Genomic DNA, 15,907 nt, shown 5'->3' with positions numbered 1-15,907 from the left:
AATGCGATAGTACTTCGCATGCCACTGAAGTTCGCATACTTTTCGCGAAGATCATTTCGACATATCAGCCTTCAAATTCGCGTTAATTATGGGATACGAAAAAATGACATTGCCGACGACATTTTATATTGTATTCGCTTAGAATTGGAAATGGGCAAATTTCGGTTGATACTTCCAGTGGTTTGATATCAATTTCACCTCCCTTTTGTCAATTCACTTCAACGGAAGATGAACTCATCACGAATGTTTATCCGAACATTGGCCAAATTATCGTAACTGCGATAGCTTGAGTGCACGAGCAATTTTAGCTACCAAAATTACCGATGTTAGTGATTTAAACTGGAAGATTCAAAGTCAAGTTCCGGGAGGTTTGCGCTCATATAAATCGATCGATCGTCTTGACAAGGAAGACGAAACCGTAAATTATCCAGTGGAATTTCCAAATACCATACCAAGCCTGCCCCAGCATCATTTGCGTCTTAAAGTTGGATCTGTCATTATTATGTTTCACAATCTTCATGCGCCGAAACTGTGTAATGGAACCCGAATGATTATGACGTAGTTATCGAATACAAGGGCAGCCATTTCAGTTCAAACGTATTCAATTTCCAGGGAAAATTGCCCTTGCGTTGACAATCAACAGGACACAAGGAAATCGGGAAATGCTATGTTTTTCACACGGCCAGATATATGTGGTGTGTTGACGAGTTGGAAACCCATCTTCTCTATATATTTACGCACCAGAACAGAAATCAAAAAATTATGTTTAATAAGTTGCGCTACATAAAAAAAATGTAGAAAAATCGTAAATAAATCATTTTCGACAGAATATAATTTCAACTTTTTTTCATTTCAAAACACATAATTTCACGCAGGGCAACGGCTGCGGGGTCAGCTAGTTTGTAATAAAACAAAAAAGTATGTCTTTTTTTTCCCAATCCGGATCAAATTTAATAAAATTGTATTTAGCTAAGAAGCAATTATTATACTTTGTATGTACCATACTTTCTTGAAAAGTTGTGTGAAATTAATGCAATGTCATACTTTTAAATTAACTTGTCCATTGCTCCAGCTCTCTGAGTAAAGAAAATACCAGAAATTAGCCAAACTATTTTCCAATTCAATTTTAACTTGAATATATGGTATATTGTTTGTATTAAAATTTTGAATTTGCAGGAAATCGTACTCCATCGACAACAGCTATCAATTTTGCTTGAGTGAAAAAAATAGCCACATTACATCAAGATCTTTGTGAAGATAGCTTCTGCCTAAAATAGCAAACAAATTTTCAATGCAAAGATTTCGAGATTACTTAAACCAAATATTAGGTTTATAACATCTCACACACGTCTGTTGGGTCTTCTTTTTATTGGCATAGACACCGCTTATGCGTCTTATGGTCTGTTGGGTCTACTTAACCGAAAAGCAAGGAACCGAATTGATATTCAGATAAACCCTGTTCAGTCACAATAAAATTTCGGTAATGTTTGCCACCACTGTAATAACCAAAACCATAACGTCACCATTAACACAAAAAATTTAAATTTTACTGAGCGCATGCCACGCCTCCATCGGGGCGAGTACGAAAAACACACAAATGTTGTTTTTGCCACAAAGATTAGCTTATTTAAAAATTGTTTACTGAAACTAGCGCTTTTCTTCAAGGTTCTCGAACAAAATTACAATAACAATATCTTACAGTTGGAATAATTAGATTATTATACTTCTTACCCCATATAAGCACCTGACAATGGTGATAGTTATTGGCTCACTTATTTTATGTTTACCTGCAAAAAAGATTAGATAACGAAAATTAAAGTGCTAGTTTTTTCATGAATAACTTATCAATTATTAATGAAACTTATGTCTTAATTATTAATGAAACTGCCATGTCTTAATTATGCAGATTCACTTCACAGATATTTCAACTAGTTTTTGAGATTAGATATAAAATTGGCTTTCTCCTTTAAAAAGCAATGAAGATATATTTTTTATTGTAATAAAGGGGTTTCCGATTTGGTAACAAGCGAGTTTGTAGACGTATATACGCAAGACATAGGATAACCGGTTATGAACCCCACCAAACTCAATAAGATAGAAAACGAAGCAGCTCACGTATGTTTCTTGTAAAGATTTTTGGCCATGTCACTGATCCCAACTATTTCAAAAATGAAATCCTGACATAAAATCAAACAGAGCTTCATTTTGCAGCTATAAAGCCTACTTTATTCCATTGCACCTGACCCGCCCTTGTTGAAACACCCGTTGCATATGATATTTTCTAGCGAGATCTCTTTCATTAATATTTTCAGCATAAAAATAATCAATTGAAAGCTGTCTGCCATCAAGATTTTCTAGAATGGTAACTTATAGGTATCTGGGAATTCCAGCTGACAGCTGGCGACCTCTTTTTAGTGCGTGAATTAATTCAATTCAGATTTCTTAATGAAACTTGGCACACCTGCTTCTTGGTACTATGAATGGGTTGAAATTGAAAATCAGAATCACCCAAAGGCGTTAAGTTAAAATTTATGATATGCCTCAGCTAGCAAATCAATTTAAAAGTCCTCTGACTGACATATAGATGGAACTATTAGAGTGAGGTTGGTCTATAAATTTGACAGCTGTCGGATGATTAGTTTGTGAAGTCATTTTGAGTGCACTTGAAGCAAAAACTTGGCTTGAATGACGAGTTGCCGCATACTGGCCCAGGAAAATAAACCACCAAGGATTGGTATACTTAGTTTAGACGTGATGAAATGAGTATCGAAGACAATGAACGCAGTGGACGCCCAAAAGTGGTTGCTACCGACGAAAAGAACAAAAAAATGCAGAAAATAATTTTTGGAGACCGTAAAGTGAAGTTGTTCGAGATAGCAGGCGCTTTAGAGATATCAATTGAACGTATACATCATATTATTCGCGAATATTTGGGTATGAGAAAACTCTGTAACAAGTCTAAGCCGCGCGAGCTCAGTTTTGACTAAAAACCACGAGGAGTTAATTATTCGGAACAGTGTTTGAAGGTTAAAGCATAATAAACCCGAGTTTTTTCGTTGATATATGGCAATGGATGAAACATGGCTCCATTATTTCCCTACGAAGTCCAATCGACAGTCATCTGAGTGGAGTGCACACGATGAATCCGCTCCAAAGCGTGTAAAAACGAAATACTCGGCTGGCAAGGTTATGGTGTCTGTATTTTAGGATGCGCATGGAAAAATTTATATTGACTACCTTGAAAAAGTAAGACCATCAACAGCGACAATTATAAAGCGTTATTGGACCGCTTGAAAAACGAAATCACCTAAAAAATACGATGTCAAAAATCTATGAGTTAGGCTTCGAATTTCTGTCAGATATCAAAAGAATGTTCGCTGGGAAAAAAAATCGTCGAAGACCTATTTTTAAGCAAGGGACAAATCGTACTTATTAGTGATATTCTAAGAAATGCATATCATTTTGTATGAAAGAAAACTAGAAAACTTAAATTCACATTTTATAAATTTATTATAATTTATTATCTCCCCGAGCATGCCTTTGCCAACAAGTCGTCTTTTTGCGACGATGGCAAAAGCTAAAAATCATAAATTGCACAACTTTCTGGTGCTTCTCGCAAAAATCTGCGTCGATATGTATTCACGATCATACGTATACATACATACATATTTACGCATGTTTGTAGGCGAAGCTGCTACAGCGGCAAGGGGTGACAATCGGCGGCCATTACTTTACTTATGCCATAGAAATTCTATTGCTACGAATATGGAAATGACAACGAAATAATGCAAATCTGCATATTTCTAAAGGTCATTAATTTCCTTGAAGAAATGAGTGATCCTGAGAAGTACAGTCTTAACTTTTCAACGGCCAACGCAGAGCATTTCAACCAAAAGGAATTCATTCATTAAAATCACTACTCAGAAGTCGTTTTATTAGTTGTAAGCGAACGATTTTCGAAGAAACATCATTTCTAATATGCCACAAGACAAAATTAGAAATGAACTTCTTAAACCTCACGCTGTCAGATAAAACGATATACCTCGTCATCGCGGGTCGATATCCAAAAAATGGACCCACGCAGGGTATTTCAACAAAAGGGCACATAAAATAGTTGAGAATTCGCAGAAGTGAAAGACAAAGGAAAGAAAAAGCAGTATAACTTCAATAATGAACAAGCATACAAACATACATATGCGCAGCAGTAGCAAGGAAAGAGGTAACAATCGGCGATCCATTGTATATTTCTTTCATGCATAACCAAACCATAATTAGGACAACAACGCGCTTTGGTAAGCGCTTCAAAAGTTACGACGAGCACGTAAGTACGTAGGTTCGAATCCCAACAGAATTTATTGAAGTTATACTTCTTATACGAGTTCGGAAAAGGTTGCGATAGTTTCAGGTTGCACAACCTTGCTCAATATGAATCTACGCAACCTTGCTCAAGCGCAACCCGCTTGAGCCCTCTACCAAGTTTAATGTACATATCTTCTAAACCACTTAAGCTACAATAACTAAATTTGCTACGCTCGCATATTATAGGAACCCCTACAGGCAATATGAAAATGGATGAAATCGGAAGATAATCCGCTCACATTCTCTATATGACGTCACGGTTAAAAACTGCTAAAATCGCGATAAATCAATAACGAAATATGCCAGAAACGTAAAAATTTGCCGCTGGGATGATATAACAAAGCTTTATAGGGGACGGTGTAAAAATTCAATCCCCTAGTTACCGAATATTTAGACGCCGGTACCTATAGTTGACTTTTGATCGGAAATGTCGGTCAACGTGTGATATATGTATATGTATAACTGAAATTAAGGGATAATCCTTCTCTTATAATGGTATGTGTATATGTAAGCCCCTATATATGTTCTTAATATACAAAATTTCGAACTTCCGCGTAACTTTGTACCGCATATATCGGCCAATATGTGAGTTATCCCAATGAAAATAAGAGAGCGTTTTGTTTTACTCATAACAGTGTATCTTTGTGCCTAAAATAGATAAATTTGAGCGAAAACTTGGCCTAGCCCCCATATAACTAATGTCAATATTTTCGAACATCCGTATGACTTTACTCTATAAGATTAGTTTTACACGTTAAAGTATTTCCCTGGCTTTGACTCTTGCAAGTTGCAAGAGTATAAAATGTTCGCTTGTATCCGAACTTAGCCCGTCCTTATTTGTTTGTGTTATTTAAGAAAGTTTATGTATATAATGGCTCTATTTTTGCTTAAGATTTTTATCTTTATGTCCATTCTGAATGATAACCAAATGTTGAAAAGTTTGTGGTTTCAAGTGCAGACATTTGGCAGGTTAATGTAATGAAAGTACATATGTACTTTGATGGGCTACATCGGTATCAGTTTAAGTGATTCTGAAATGACGTATTTTCCACAAGTTTGGGGAATTACGTGATGGACAACCAAATTTCTTAATGAAATTTCAATTATGATAATAATAATCAAATTATGAAGTATATGCCTCTACTTCGTCGCAAATTAACTATGTGTGACAGATCTTAACCTTATCGCCAGACATTTTTATGTATGTGCATATGTATATAGATCTACTGTTGCTATAAATATTTATCTTGAAACGATATCTTAAATTTCATAAAAAGGTTATGGGATGCGATTCAGAAAGAAATCGCACCACAAAGTGTCCTATTACTTACATTACTGAGTCCAAACATGTCAAGCGATCGTAGATAGGTAGGTAGCTAGAACGGCTGTCACACGACGTACCTAGGCCTTTGGTTTTTCACTCTCTGTGTTTGCTCCTCTCTGAACCATGCCATACTTCTGATGAAGTTCTTCAGTAAGAAAAGTTTTATCTAAGCAACCAAGGAGACGTCGTCAAGAAACCCTCGACGGATTGCTGCGATTATTTTCTACCGGCACGGACCCGGATTTTTATACAGCCAAGGACTGTCAACTATGCAAAATACTGCCGCTACAACAACAACAACAATATTTTCATACGAAACGATTTGTATTCGTATAGAAGATTTTTTTCAGTCTCTTTCTATTCTACCTCCTGGCAGTTTCTTCAATAGTCGTTATAAGGCGTTGCTACTCTAATGGTATGTCTATCTATTAGACAGTGACTATAATAGTAATACTCCTACTAGAGTACTATAAATCATTATTTTAAATTTTAATAGTCGGCGTGCGCGGCCCATATTCCATTCATGCCACGTTTGTCTGTCAGACAGCAAGTCAAGGATTGATTCCACCGAGATCCAGCTAAATTTATAACATATTTGTCTATTAGATATCTGCAAGTAGCCAGTGGCACAAAAATTCCCTCTTTTCCGTTAAGTGATTGTAATATCCACTAAATTAATTTAGATTAATTTATTACCAAAAATAATGGATACCGAGGTCGACTAGATTTATAATATGGTTTCATACCAAGGCGTCTTGTTATTCGACAAAAATGTATAACTCAATTAACGAAGAAATTTAATTCTCTTTCTCTCTTTCCGAAATGGGAGTGTTCCTTTTCTTCGAGCATGTATGTGATCTAAAAAATTTCGACACATATCTCAACTAAATTTTGGTCGAAACATTATGATTTATTATCATATTTACCGGCATCAAAATAGACGGCAATAACGCCTGCCTATAATCGTCATTCACATACATAAGTCGAAATTTCAGATGTGTCCAACCGATTCAGACAAAAACTCCATCCAATTTCGACATTGCTCCGTTTTGAACCCCCTGATTTCACTTGGGTTCAAATTGTGTGAAATTGTTTCACTCTAAAGTGTGATATTGTGTCTAAATTATGGTGTATTAGATCATATATTTGTACTTTATAGATAGCTATGTATATGGGATATCTTCATGGAATATAATAAGTGTGTTCCTCTGCATATAATATATTTTGTTACCAAAAAAGTTCCTCAGACCCAATATGATACAATAACTATAAGTCGAAAGTCCACACGATTTAAAGTGAAAGGCATGGACTGGATATATATTATTTACATCGGACAACAGGAAGCAAATATCTTAGTGGCACATTTCAAAGTCAAGGCACAATTGTGTCGACGTGTCATGACGTAGTGTGATGACGTAGTTTTTCAGATAAGCTATAATATTGTTGGTAATAAATTTTTATTGCTGGAATAGCAAAAAATATCATCATCCATCAGATGAAATACACTTATGCCAACGATTTTTCCAGTCCTCGAAACACTTTTCATAAACATTTTTTCGGATGGTCTTCAGCTCCTTCAGCGAATTTTGTTTTTTTCTCTCCGATCGACTGTAAACGGGTTTCACAGAGTGGCAATTTCAGTTTGGGTAACAAGAAAGAACCACATGAAGCCAAATCTGGTCAATACGGTGGTTCATCTATGGTATTCATAGCATTCTTGGCTTTAAATTCGATCACAATCGTGGCTCGATGCGATGGTGCATTATCATCGTGTAACATCTCGACGGATGTTCTCACGCGAGCGCCTCTATTGGTCAAATAGAACTACTTATTGACTCTCCCCTCCGGATGATGCACCAAACCATTAATTTATTCCGGAGGGGAGACTCAATAAGAAGTTCTATTTGGCCATATAGAGGCGTTCGCGTGAGAACATCCGTCGAGAATGAATATCAAAAAAAGGAAAAAAAAACAATGAGCATCTCTTTGAGTTTTGGCGTGGTTTTCATATCGGGCTCACATTTGGCGTAGTAATTAAGGACAAGGACTGTTCAAGGATTTTACCGGGGCATTTAATTACAATTTTTGATAGCTTTTTTGTCACAATGTATATAAATTATATAAACTTGATTAATGTCTACAAAGTTCGATTAAATAAATATGTGCAATTAATAGAAATGTTTGTAGTGTGTATGTGAGCCAACATCGTTCGTGCAATAATCGTACTTAGTTTGTAGTTTAAAAAAGTTTGTTGTTCCAAAATATCGTATACCGCAAATAATTTGAGTTTGAATTTAGATAACTTTTTGTTTTATTCAGTGGCGGATTTGCCAACAGGCTGAATCAGCTGAAGCCTTGGGCGGCCAGATTTCACTCACAAACTTTTTCTTATTAAAAGAAAAAGAGGAAATAAGTATAAATAATAATATTTAATTAACCAAATAAATAAATTTAAATATATCTAAATAAAAAAGTTAGTCCTACATCAGAAATTACTCCCTAATTAATTTACAGGTTTTCATAAAGTAGGTATTTTAGTGATGGAAATTATAATTTACATGGTGGTGTATTAAAGTACCAAAACTTTAACACGGCAAAAGTTGACTTCACTGCAGGCAGCAAATCTGTAAATTCGCTGCTGTCTATAGTCGAATAGTCTTGCTTTTCAAATGTAAGGCAAAGGTAAATACTACAAATATACTCTCATACATACTAAAGGAGGAACAAAAAAATATTGTGCGCTGATCACCCTGGATGTGAAAAATGCCTTTAACTGAGCAAAGTGGACGAACATAATCAAAGCTCTAGATGAAATACGTGCTCCTCAATATCTTATGGAAGTTGTCATAAGTTATTTTGAAAACAGGCGACTATAATCGATACAGATGAAGGCACAAAGTGCTACTCAATTTCGAGTGGAGTACCGCAAGGCTCGGTACTTGGCCCCCTTCTATGGAATATATTGTATGATGGGGTGCCAAGGAGACACCAAGAGAAAGCTATTAAATTAGTTGCATACGCAGACGACCTTATTGTGGTAGCAGTTGCTAAACACCTCGACGACCTCCGGAGCAAATGCAATGAGTGCATAAACGGTCTGCGCCAATGGTTCTCCTCAATGAGTTTAGAACTGGCTGAGCAAAAGACAGAAGTCTTGCTCATAAGTACAAGAAAAGTAGAGGAAAGTATATCTCTCACCATAGGGGAGTGCGAGATTCATTCACAGCCACACCTAAAATATCTGGGAGTAATAGTAGACTCAAGGCTCAAATTTAAGGATCACCTAGAGTACACTGCAGGTAAAGCGAATAAAATCCTGAATGCCTTATCAAGAATGATGGCAAATAAAGCCTGCGTGCGTTCCAACAGGCGTTTTTTACTCGCAAAGGTAATGAGATCGGTTATGTTATATGCGGCTCCCAATATGGATCCAGGCGCTAGGCATCAAAGCGTATGCCAGACAAATAAACACAGTGCACAGGCTATCGGCACTAAGAGTTATCAGTGCTTTCCGAACAATTTTAAGTGATGCTGCTGAAGTAATAGCCAGTATGATGCCCATTGACATCCAGGGTGACGAATATGAACGAGTATACAAATTACCAGAGCCATCTAAAGGAGCCAAAAGAGAAGAGAGAGTGAAAAGCTTAACGATATGGCAGCAGCGGTAGCAAACCTCACTCAAAGGACGGTGGACCTACAGACTAATACCGGTGATCCATTCCTGGATCGACAGACGACATGGGGACCTGGATTTCCATCTAACCCAAATACTAAGTGGGCATGGGGGCTTTAGAAGCTACCTGTACAGATTCCAGCACGACTTTAGTCCGAATTGTCCGACGTGTTCAGAGAGCTTAGAAGACTCCGAACATGTATTCTTTTATTGCCCTCGCTTTTTAAGTACAAGGGAAAAACTTAAAACTACACTCGGTGGTAGTTTTGACGACACTTATGTGCCAGTCCACAGAGAACTGGAATGCTGTCAGCGAAGCGGCAGCGTCAATCATGACAAAACTTAGATATATAGAACAGAATAGGCGTCCGTCAGTCCGTGCCATAGAGGAGACTTAATTGTCTTATCACTCCCACGAAGTAATATCTAATTAGGTGGTTCCGTGGGAGAGTCTGGAGTTGGGAGTAGGTTAGGTTTAGCGGATTAAAGTTCCGCTTCCTCCTACTTAAAAAAAAAAAAAAGCATACTACTATTTAAACATGTACACGTATATATACACATATGTTACCTAGATAAATGTATACGTAACTTTGTTATCATTATACGTGAATCTCTACGTACTTATGCTCGTGCATTAACTATCTAGGTAAACAGTTCACAATTCATTAATTAGTAATAATAGTATTAAAGAAATAAGGAAGTGCTAAATTCGGGTGTAGCCGGATACCAGTTGCCTTTCCAATTTATACGAATTACATACATTAGATAATAGCTGACCAAATTCAAACGGATGGATTGACGGACGGTTGGACGGAGAAGTAGACATACTAAATTCGCGTAGTCATTCTAACCATTTTGATATGCCTAGCACTTATTATCATATAATAATATATTAGTTCTGCGTTGTAAACCACAATTATATTAAGCACAACTTAGTTGTGCATAGAGCGAAATGATACCATAGTCTAAATACTCTCAATCTGTAGATTTGTCGTGGTAAATATTGATGCATTCGAAACCACTTTGATATGAAAATAAAATTGCTACATCATTAATACGATAAAACTGGAGATACGATATATAGCTTGGTCTTATCAGAATACCTGTCCTTTTAATTAGCCACCTGCCAGACAGAATTGCTTTCAGACTAATGTTATTAAGCTAAGGAACTGCCAATTCAATGAGTAAAAGATATGATTGTTTATTTGAAAGCCGCCTAAACTGTACATATGAAAGTAGTTCGATGTATTTCTGTACAAGTATATTCTTCATAGCGGCGCGCCCATAGCGGCGTTACCTTAGATTGCTATACTTAAACTTTTTATATGGTTTTAAACGTCTTGGACACAACAACTTATTGAACACGATTATGCAATATTTTAAGAAACCTCATTCTGGAGTCTGGTTTTTTTTACAAACATTCCTGTCATAACTGACTTGATTCCCAACAAACAACACTCACCACAAACATAACATATTTTGAAAACAATACGCAAAGTTATCACAGCAAGGAAGTTGGCTTGAACTGGAGTCGTCGGGCTCTCCGTGGCTCACTCGAGAGTAATTTGTAGTCGTGGTGCTCTGAAGTTATTTTTTTTGGAAACCTTTGACTTACGTAGATTGTAGAAAAGAGGGAAATCGAATGGTACACATGTCTCTCTCCACCACCGAGGTGTGGACAAAGTGATATCGTAATAATTAACGCATGAATATAAGTCAACATAGCTGTTAAGCTAGATAACATAGTATAACAGAGCTGTATGTATAATGTTTTCTGTTGCGTGCGCTGGGTTATCCCAGTCGTTAGAACAAGAGCTTTAGAACAAACACCTTAAACGCACATATACAGAAACACCGCGCAACTACGAAGCTAAAAAAAGCAAAACTGCAATAACTACGACTGCATCTTAAGCGTGCTCGATAGCTCCGACTTAGGCTGGATCTATCATTAGAAGTAATTGTAGTTAGACGCTGGAAAGGCAAGACAAATTCCCATAATCAATGACCGCAAATAATTTATACAAGATCTACACAAGCCACTAGAGCTTTCAGGTGGGAAAGAGTGAGTGCTAAGATGAAACTAAAAAATAACGGAATCTGAAGTTTGAAGCGAGAGTTATAAAAGTCATACATACTAGTATATGCCTTCACCAAGCAGGTGCGAGAAAGTAATATAAATAAGATTCTTCACCATTCACACATTGCAACTAATGGTGATAAGATTTTATATCATAATATAGGAGCATGTTTTCTGGAATAGTTCTCCAAATTACTAACATTTAGCATACATTATGTAATACATACTTTGAGTCTCTTCAATGGTTGGCAACCACATTCCAAAATATGTCCAAATTACGATTTTTCGGTCAACTTTTCATATAGTTTTATATCCCTTCTGATATTCTCTGAAAATGTGCATTTTAAAATTCTGAAACGATCCAAAAACTAACAAACTTTTCACGGTAATCAATTGCGAAATGCGCAATATGAAGGAATGAAGCCTTTCAAGAGACCCTCAAGTGTCGCCAAAAAAGTTCCAAATAATTGCAATCTTTCTATTTTTAACAACACAGCGCAAGCTCAAACGTATATTATTAAAACACTCGAAATAATTTCCAGTTAAAAAGTGCAGTCACCGCTAATCTCAAATATTAGAGCACTTGTTTAATTAGCGTCGAGAGATTATCAGAGAAAGATAGGATACAGAAATGGAGTATATAAGGGACGAGCTGCAAAATTTATGACACAGTTGTATGCCACTGCTAGTGCTATACGACACTAAGAAAAAGCTAACGGTAAGAATGCTAAAACAATTGCAAAATTTCTATTTCATAAGCTCAGCAACTTGAAATTCTAAAAGATTTTTCTTAACATTCCTTTTCTTCCAACAGCAAAATGTTCAAGTTCTTCGTATTCTTCACCATTTGCGCCGCCTTGGCCTCGGCCAACATGGTGCGCGTGCCCATCTACAAGAACCCCAACTACCGTAGGACACACGAAACCGTGAAAACCGAAACTGCTTACTTGCGCAGTAAATACCATGTTCCCACTCCCCGCGCCACCGAGCAATTGGATAACAGCTTGAACTTGGCATACTACGGCAAGATCACCATCGGTACACCAGCACAGGAATTCTTGGTACTCTTCGATTCTGGTTCCTCAAACTTGTGGGTGCCATCAGCCACCTGCCCCACCAGCAATGCCGCCTGCCAGGCCCACAACAAATATAATTCCAGCGCTTCCAGCACCTATGTTGCCAATGGCGAAAGCTTCTCCATCGAATACGGTTCCGGTAGTTTGTCTGGTTTCCTGTCCCAAGATACCGTCAGAGTAGCTGGACTCACCATTCAAAACCAAGTGTTCGCTGAAGCTATGCAAGAACCCGGTACCAGCTTCCTTTACTCCAATTTCGATGGTTTAATGGGTATGGCTTTCCAACAAATTTCTAATGACGACGTGGTGCCACCATTCTACAACATGTGGACTCAGGGTTTGATCAGCCAGAACCTATTCTCCTTCTATTTGGCTCGTGCTGGCACCTCATCTCAGGGTGGTGAAATGATTTTGGGTGGTTCCGATTCCAGCCTCTACCAAGGTAGTCTCACCTATGTGCCCGTATCTGAGGAAGGCTATTGGCAATTCGCTGTGGACAGCGGTAGCATTGGCAGTCAGGTCTTGTGCAGTTCCGGTTGCCAAGCCATCGCCGATACTGGCACCTCTCTCATTGTGGCTCCATATTACGGTTATGTAGCATACATGAACGTCGTCGATCCCGATGGTGATGGCTATATTGATTGCTCAAGCGTCAGCAGCCTTCCCGATATGGAATTCGTCATTGGCGGTACCACCTTCACCGTCCCAGCCTCGCAATACGTTATCGAATCTGAGGGACAATGCTCTCCGGCTGTTAGCTACATGGGTACTGACTTCTGGATCTTGGGTGATATCTTCATTGGTCTTTACTACACCGAATTCGATATGGGCAATAGCCGCATTGGTTTCGCTCCAGTCGCTTAGGTATTTTCGACCGAGAAAAATTGTTTGTTTAATAAATTGAAATGAAATTATTTGTATGAGAAAAGAGTTGTTTGTACTACATGGTATCGGGAAGTAGTTTTTGAATAGTTTCTGGTAGCATGATCACAGCGTTTGTAATTTACTCCTACCGCAAAGATTGTAAAGGTCGAAACCGACAGCTAAACTTGAGTGTGGTATACAGGTATAATAGGATTATTTGGTTATCACTGAATATCAAGAACTTTGCTTCTCTATATATATATGATTCTGGCCAAGGGATTACTTAGATCTGTGAGAAATGTTCTATGAAACCCCGTGCAAACAAATTTGAGGTAGTTTTAATTACCCAGACGAACCTTTGATAATACATAAAGAATTTAGGAACAATATAGCGGAAACGGCTCGGACTGTCCCAACAGTAAATTATTTAGATATTATTTAAAGCTATTTATGGCTGTATTTAATATATTGATTATATGAGGAGGACGTTAACCAGTCAATCATTAATATCATTAATATAGATATATGAAGTAAACCAACCAATTCGTGAATTAAAAATTGTGAAGGGAGTATTGACCGGGTGGTGGCAAAATTACGCCTTATACAGTAACTTTGTTTATTTGGTAAAAGACGTGCTTTTTTCCCCCCAAGTGCCAAATGTCTTGTCACATTGGGAGCCATGAAATATATATCGTCTCATTCGTCTGAAGGCTGAGTCACATCACCTACCGCGCATGCTCTGAATTCTTCCGAATACACTTTTCTTATTATCTGAAGGTGGGATCTTAAGGGTCAATTCGCTATGATGACCCCTACAGTGTTACTAAGTTCCTTTTTGCCTAGAAGTATATGTTTCAGGTCTGAGGTGTTAGCCCAGGCGCCTTTGCTTGAAACCACTTTTGAAAAATTTGAATGTTCTGGGCAGCTTAAGGAAATTGTGTTTGTACTTTTTCTCTTCCTTCTGTTCTATTTGACTGGATTCCCAGATATATTCGCCAAGTTACCTGCTGAAACTGTAGTTATTGTGTGTATGCATAATCCAACGTAATGAGCCTTAGTATAGCCAGTTTTACTACGGACAGCCTTAGCTATCCACTAGAAGATTATGAACTCGCTGATTAGAGCAGTAGCTAACTTGGCACCTTCTGCTATACCAACAATTTCGGCTGTGTATGGATTACTACAGAAGAATTCCGCTCCTGTTCCTATTTCACCCTTTGATCCGTCAATGGATATGTAGATTTCGTCGTTGGAGGTGTTGCTCACAGAACCATTGGGTAATTTTTTCTACTGGGAATGAAAATCTTGTATTTAATACCTTTTCTCAGTCGCATTGCCAATTTAATCAAATTCATTTACAAGGTAGGGATTGATATCATGGCCGTAGTGACGCGAAATCTGATCTGAAATCATAAGTCGTATAGACGGGATGTCAAGCATAAGCTCCAAAGCCTTTGTTGATTTAGTTTTCATAATAAACCCCACTTTGAGACAATGACTCTTCTGCAGGAGATCCAGATTCGAACTGATCTCGTAATTCTTATCATTTGTATATGTATATATATAACACTTTATCTATATCGATTTGTTTAGGTATTACAAAGAATCGTTAAATGAAGGAAAGCATTATTATCAGCTTTCTGGATTATTTCACTCGCTGCATGTGTTAGTGTTAATGAGTTTTTGTTGGTTATCTTGTAACAGAAAATGTAGTAGAGAGTAGAGAGTACTAATGTAACGATCCACTCATTAGGCATTTAAAGCCATTTTATAAAACCGTTTGACTGGATCTGCACAAGGTTAACTCAGGATCTTAGCTGTAGGAGTCAGTAAGCGAGAGCGAGAGAAAACCACACTAATAACATTTCGTTGTATGTAAGTTCTCTGCTGAAATTTAACACAGAAGACGTAATTTTTAGTTAGCCACCTTACATACAAAATTATCTAGATGCTGATGTTATTAAAGTTATATAGACCCAGACAGTCTAGAATGTCTTTATGTATAGTAGGCAGACGTATGCAAAATAAACTATTTGTTTGTCACATAAGTATAAAGGAATGAACTTTTAAGAGTATTCCTCAAAGTGACTAATATTCAAACTACGTTCGAAAAGCAGGCATACAATTCTCAGAAAAGCATTCTTTCCTAATTTCTATAATATTTTAATATTATATTATTGACCAATATTTTCGATAAAAACTTCACAATAGGAACTGAGGCCCACATGTTCAGTATCTGATTAGTTTTGGTTCCATTTGGACAATTTTTAAATCGTGTAAAGTTTTTGTATATGTAAGATTTCACTTAAACATGCCACGCTCACCATAATAGTTCGTACAACGCCTTTTAGGAAAGTCTCTGTCGTATTTAGTTATTAGTTATATTTACTTTTTTTCAGTTCAAGGGTTTCTTTAAATCCCATCCCACCCGGAAAAAAATCAACAACAGAAGTATTTATAATTTTACTAGTAACATAGAGAAAACAAAGAAATATTTATTATATCATAGTAGTGTTTAAAAAATCTTGAAA

General features: G+C 37.1%; 2 protein-coding genes and 1 pseudogene across 7 annotated transcripts in view; 1 reads left to right on the top strand and 2 right to left on the bottom strand.

Moving 5' to 3' along the window:
* The window catches only part of LOC126762568 (regulating synaptic membrane exocytosis protein 2), a 421,139-nt gene that overhangs the window by 256,363 nt on the left and 148,869 nt on the right, over nt 1-15,907 (bottom strand). The window contains exon 4 of one of the 6 annotated variants that reach the window (XM_050479418.1): nt 1,732-1,787. The exons of the other annotated variants lie outside the window; for them this stretch is intronic. The gene's annotated coding sequence lies outside the window, so the exon portion shown is untranslated. The remainder of the gene's footprint in view (nt 1-1,731; nt 1,788-15,907) is intronic. 6 annotated transcript variants of the gene reach the window in all.
* On the bottom strand, nt 3,916-4,057 carry LOC126763825 (small nucleolar RNA U3; annotated as a pseudogene).
* Nucleotides 12,133-13,376, top strand: LOC126762598 (lysosomal aspartic protease-like). The gene is made up of 2 exons (XM_050479469.1): nt 12,133-12,154; nt 12,251-13,376. Exon 2 carries the CDS (start codon nt 12,255-12,257, stop codon nt 13,374-13,376), a length of 1,122 nt encoding a protein of 373 aa, XP_050335426.1. The 5' UTR covers nt 12,133-12,154; nt 12,251-12,254.

The sequence above is a fragment of the Bactrocera neohumeralis genome, chromosome 6, assembly GCF_024586455.1.
Source record: "Bactrocera neohumeralis isolate Rockhampton chromosome 6, APGP_CSIRO_Bneo_wtdbg2-racon-allhic-juicebox.fasta_v2, whole genome shotgun sequence".
NCBI lineage: Eukaryota > Metazoa > Arthropoda > Insecta > Diptera > Tephritidae > Bactrocera > Bactrocera neohumeralis.
Note: the sequence above shows the minus strand (reverse complement) of the source record. Positions and strands in the feature narration are given on the sequence as shown.

What these genes read in the sequence shown, in the direction of transcription:
- LOC126762598 (XM_050479469.1), top strand. Translation starts at nt 12,255, where the DNA reads ATGTTCAAGTTCTTCGTATTCTTCACCATTTGCGCCGCCTTGGCCTCG.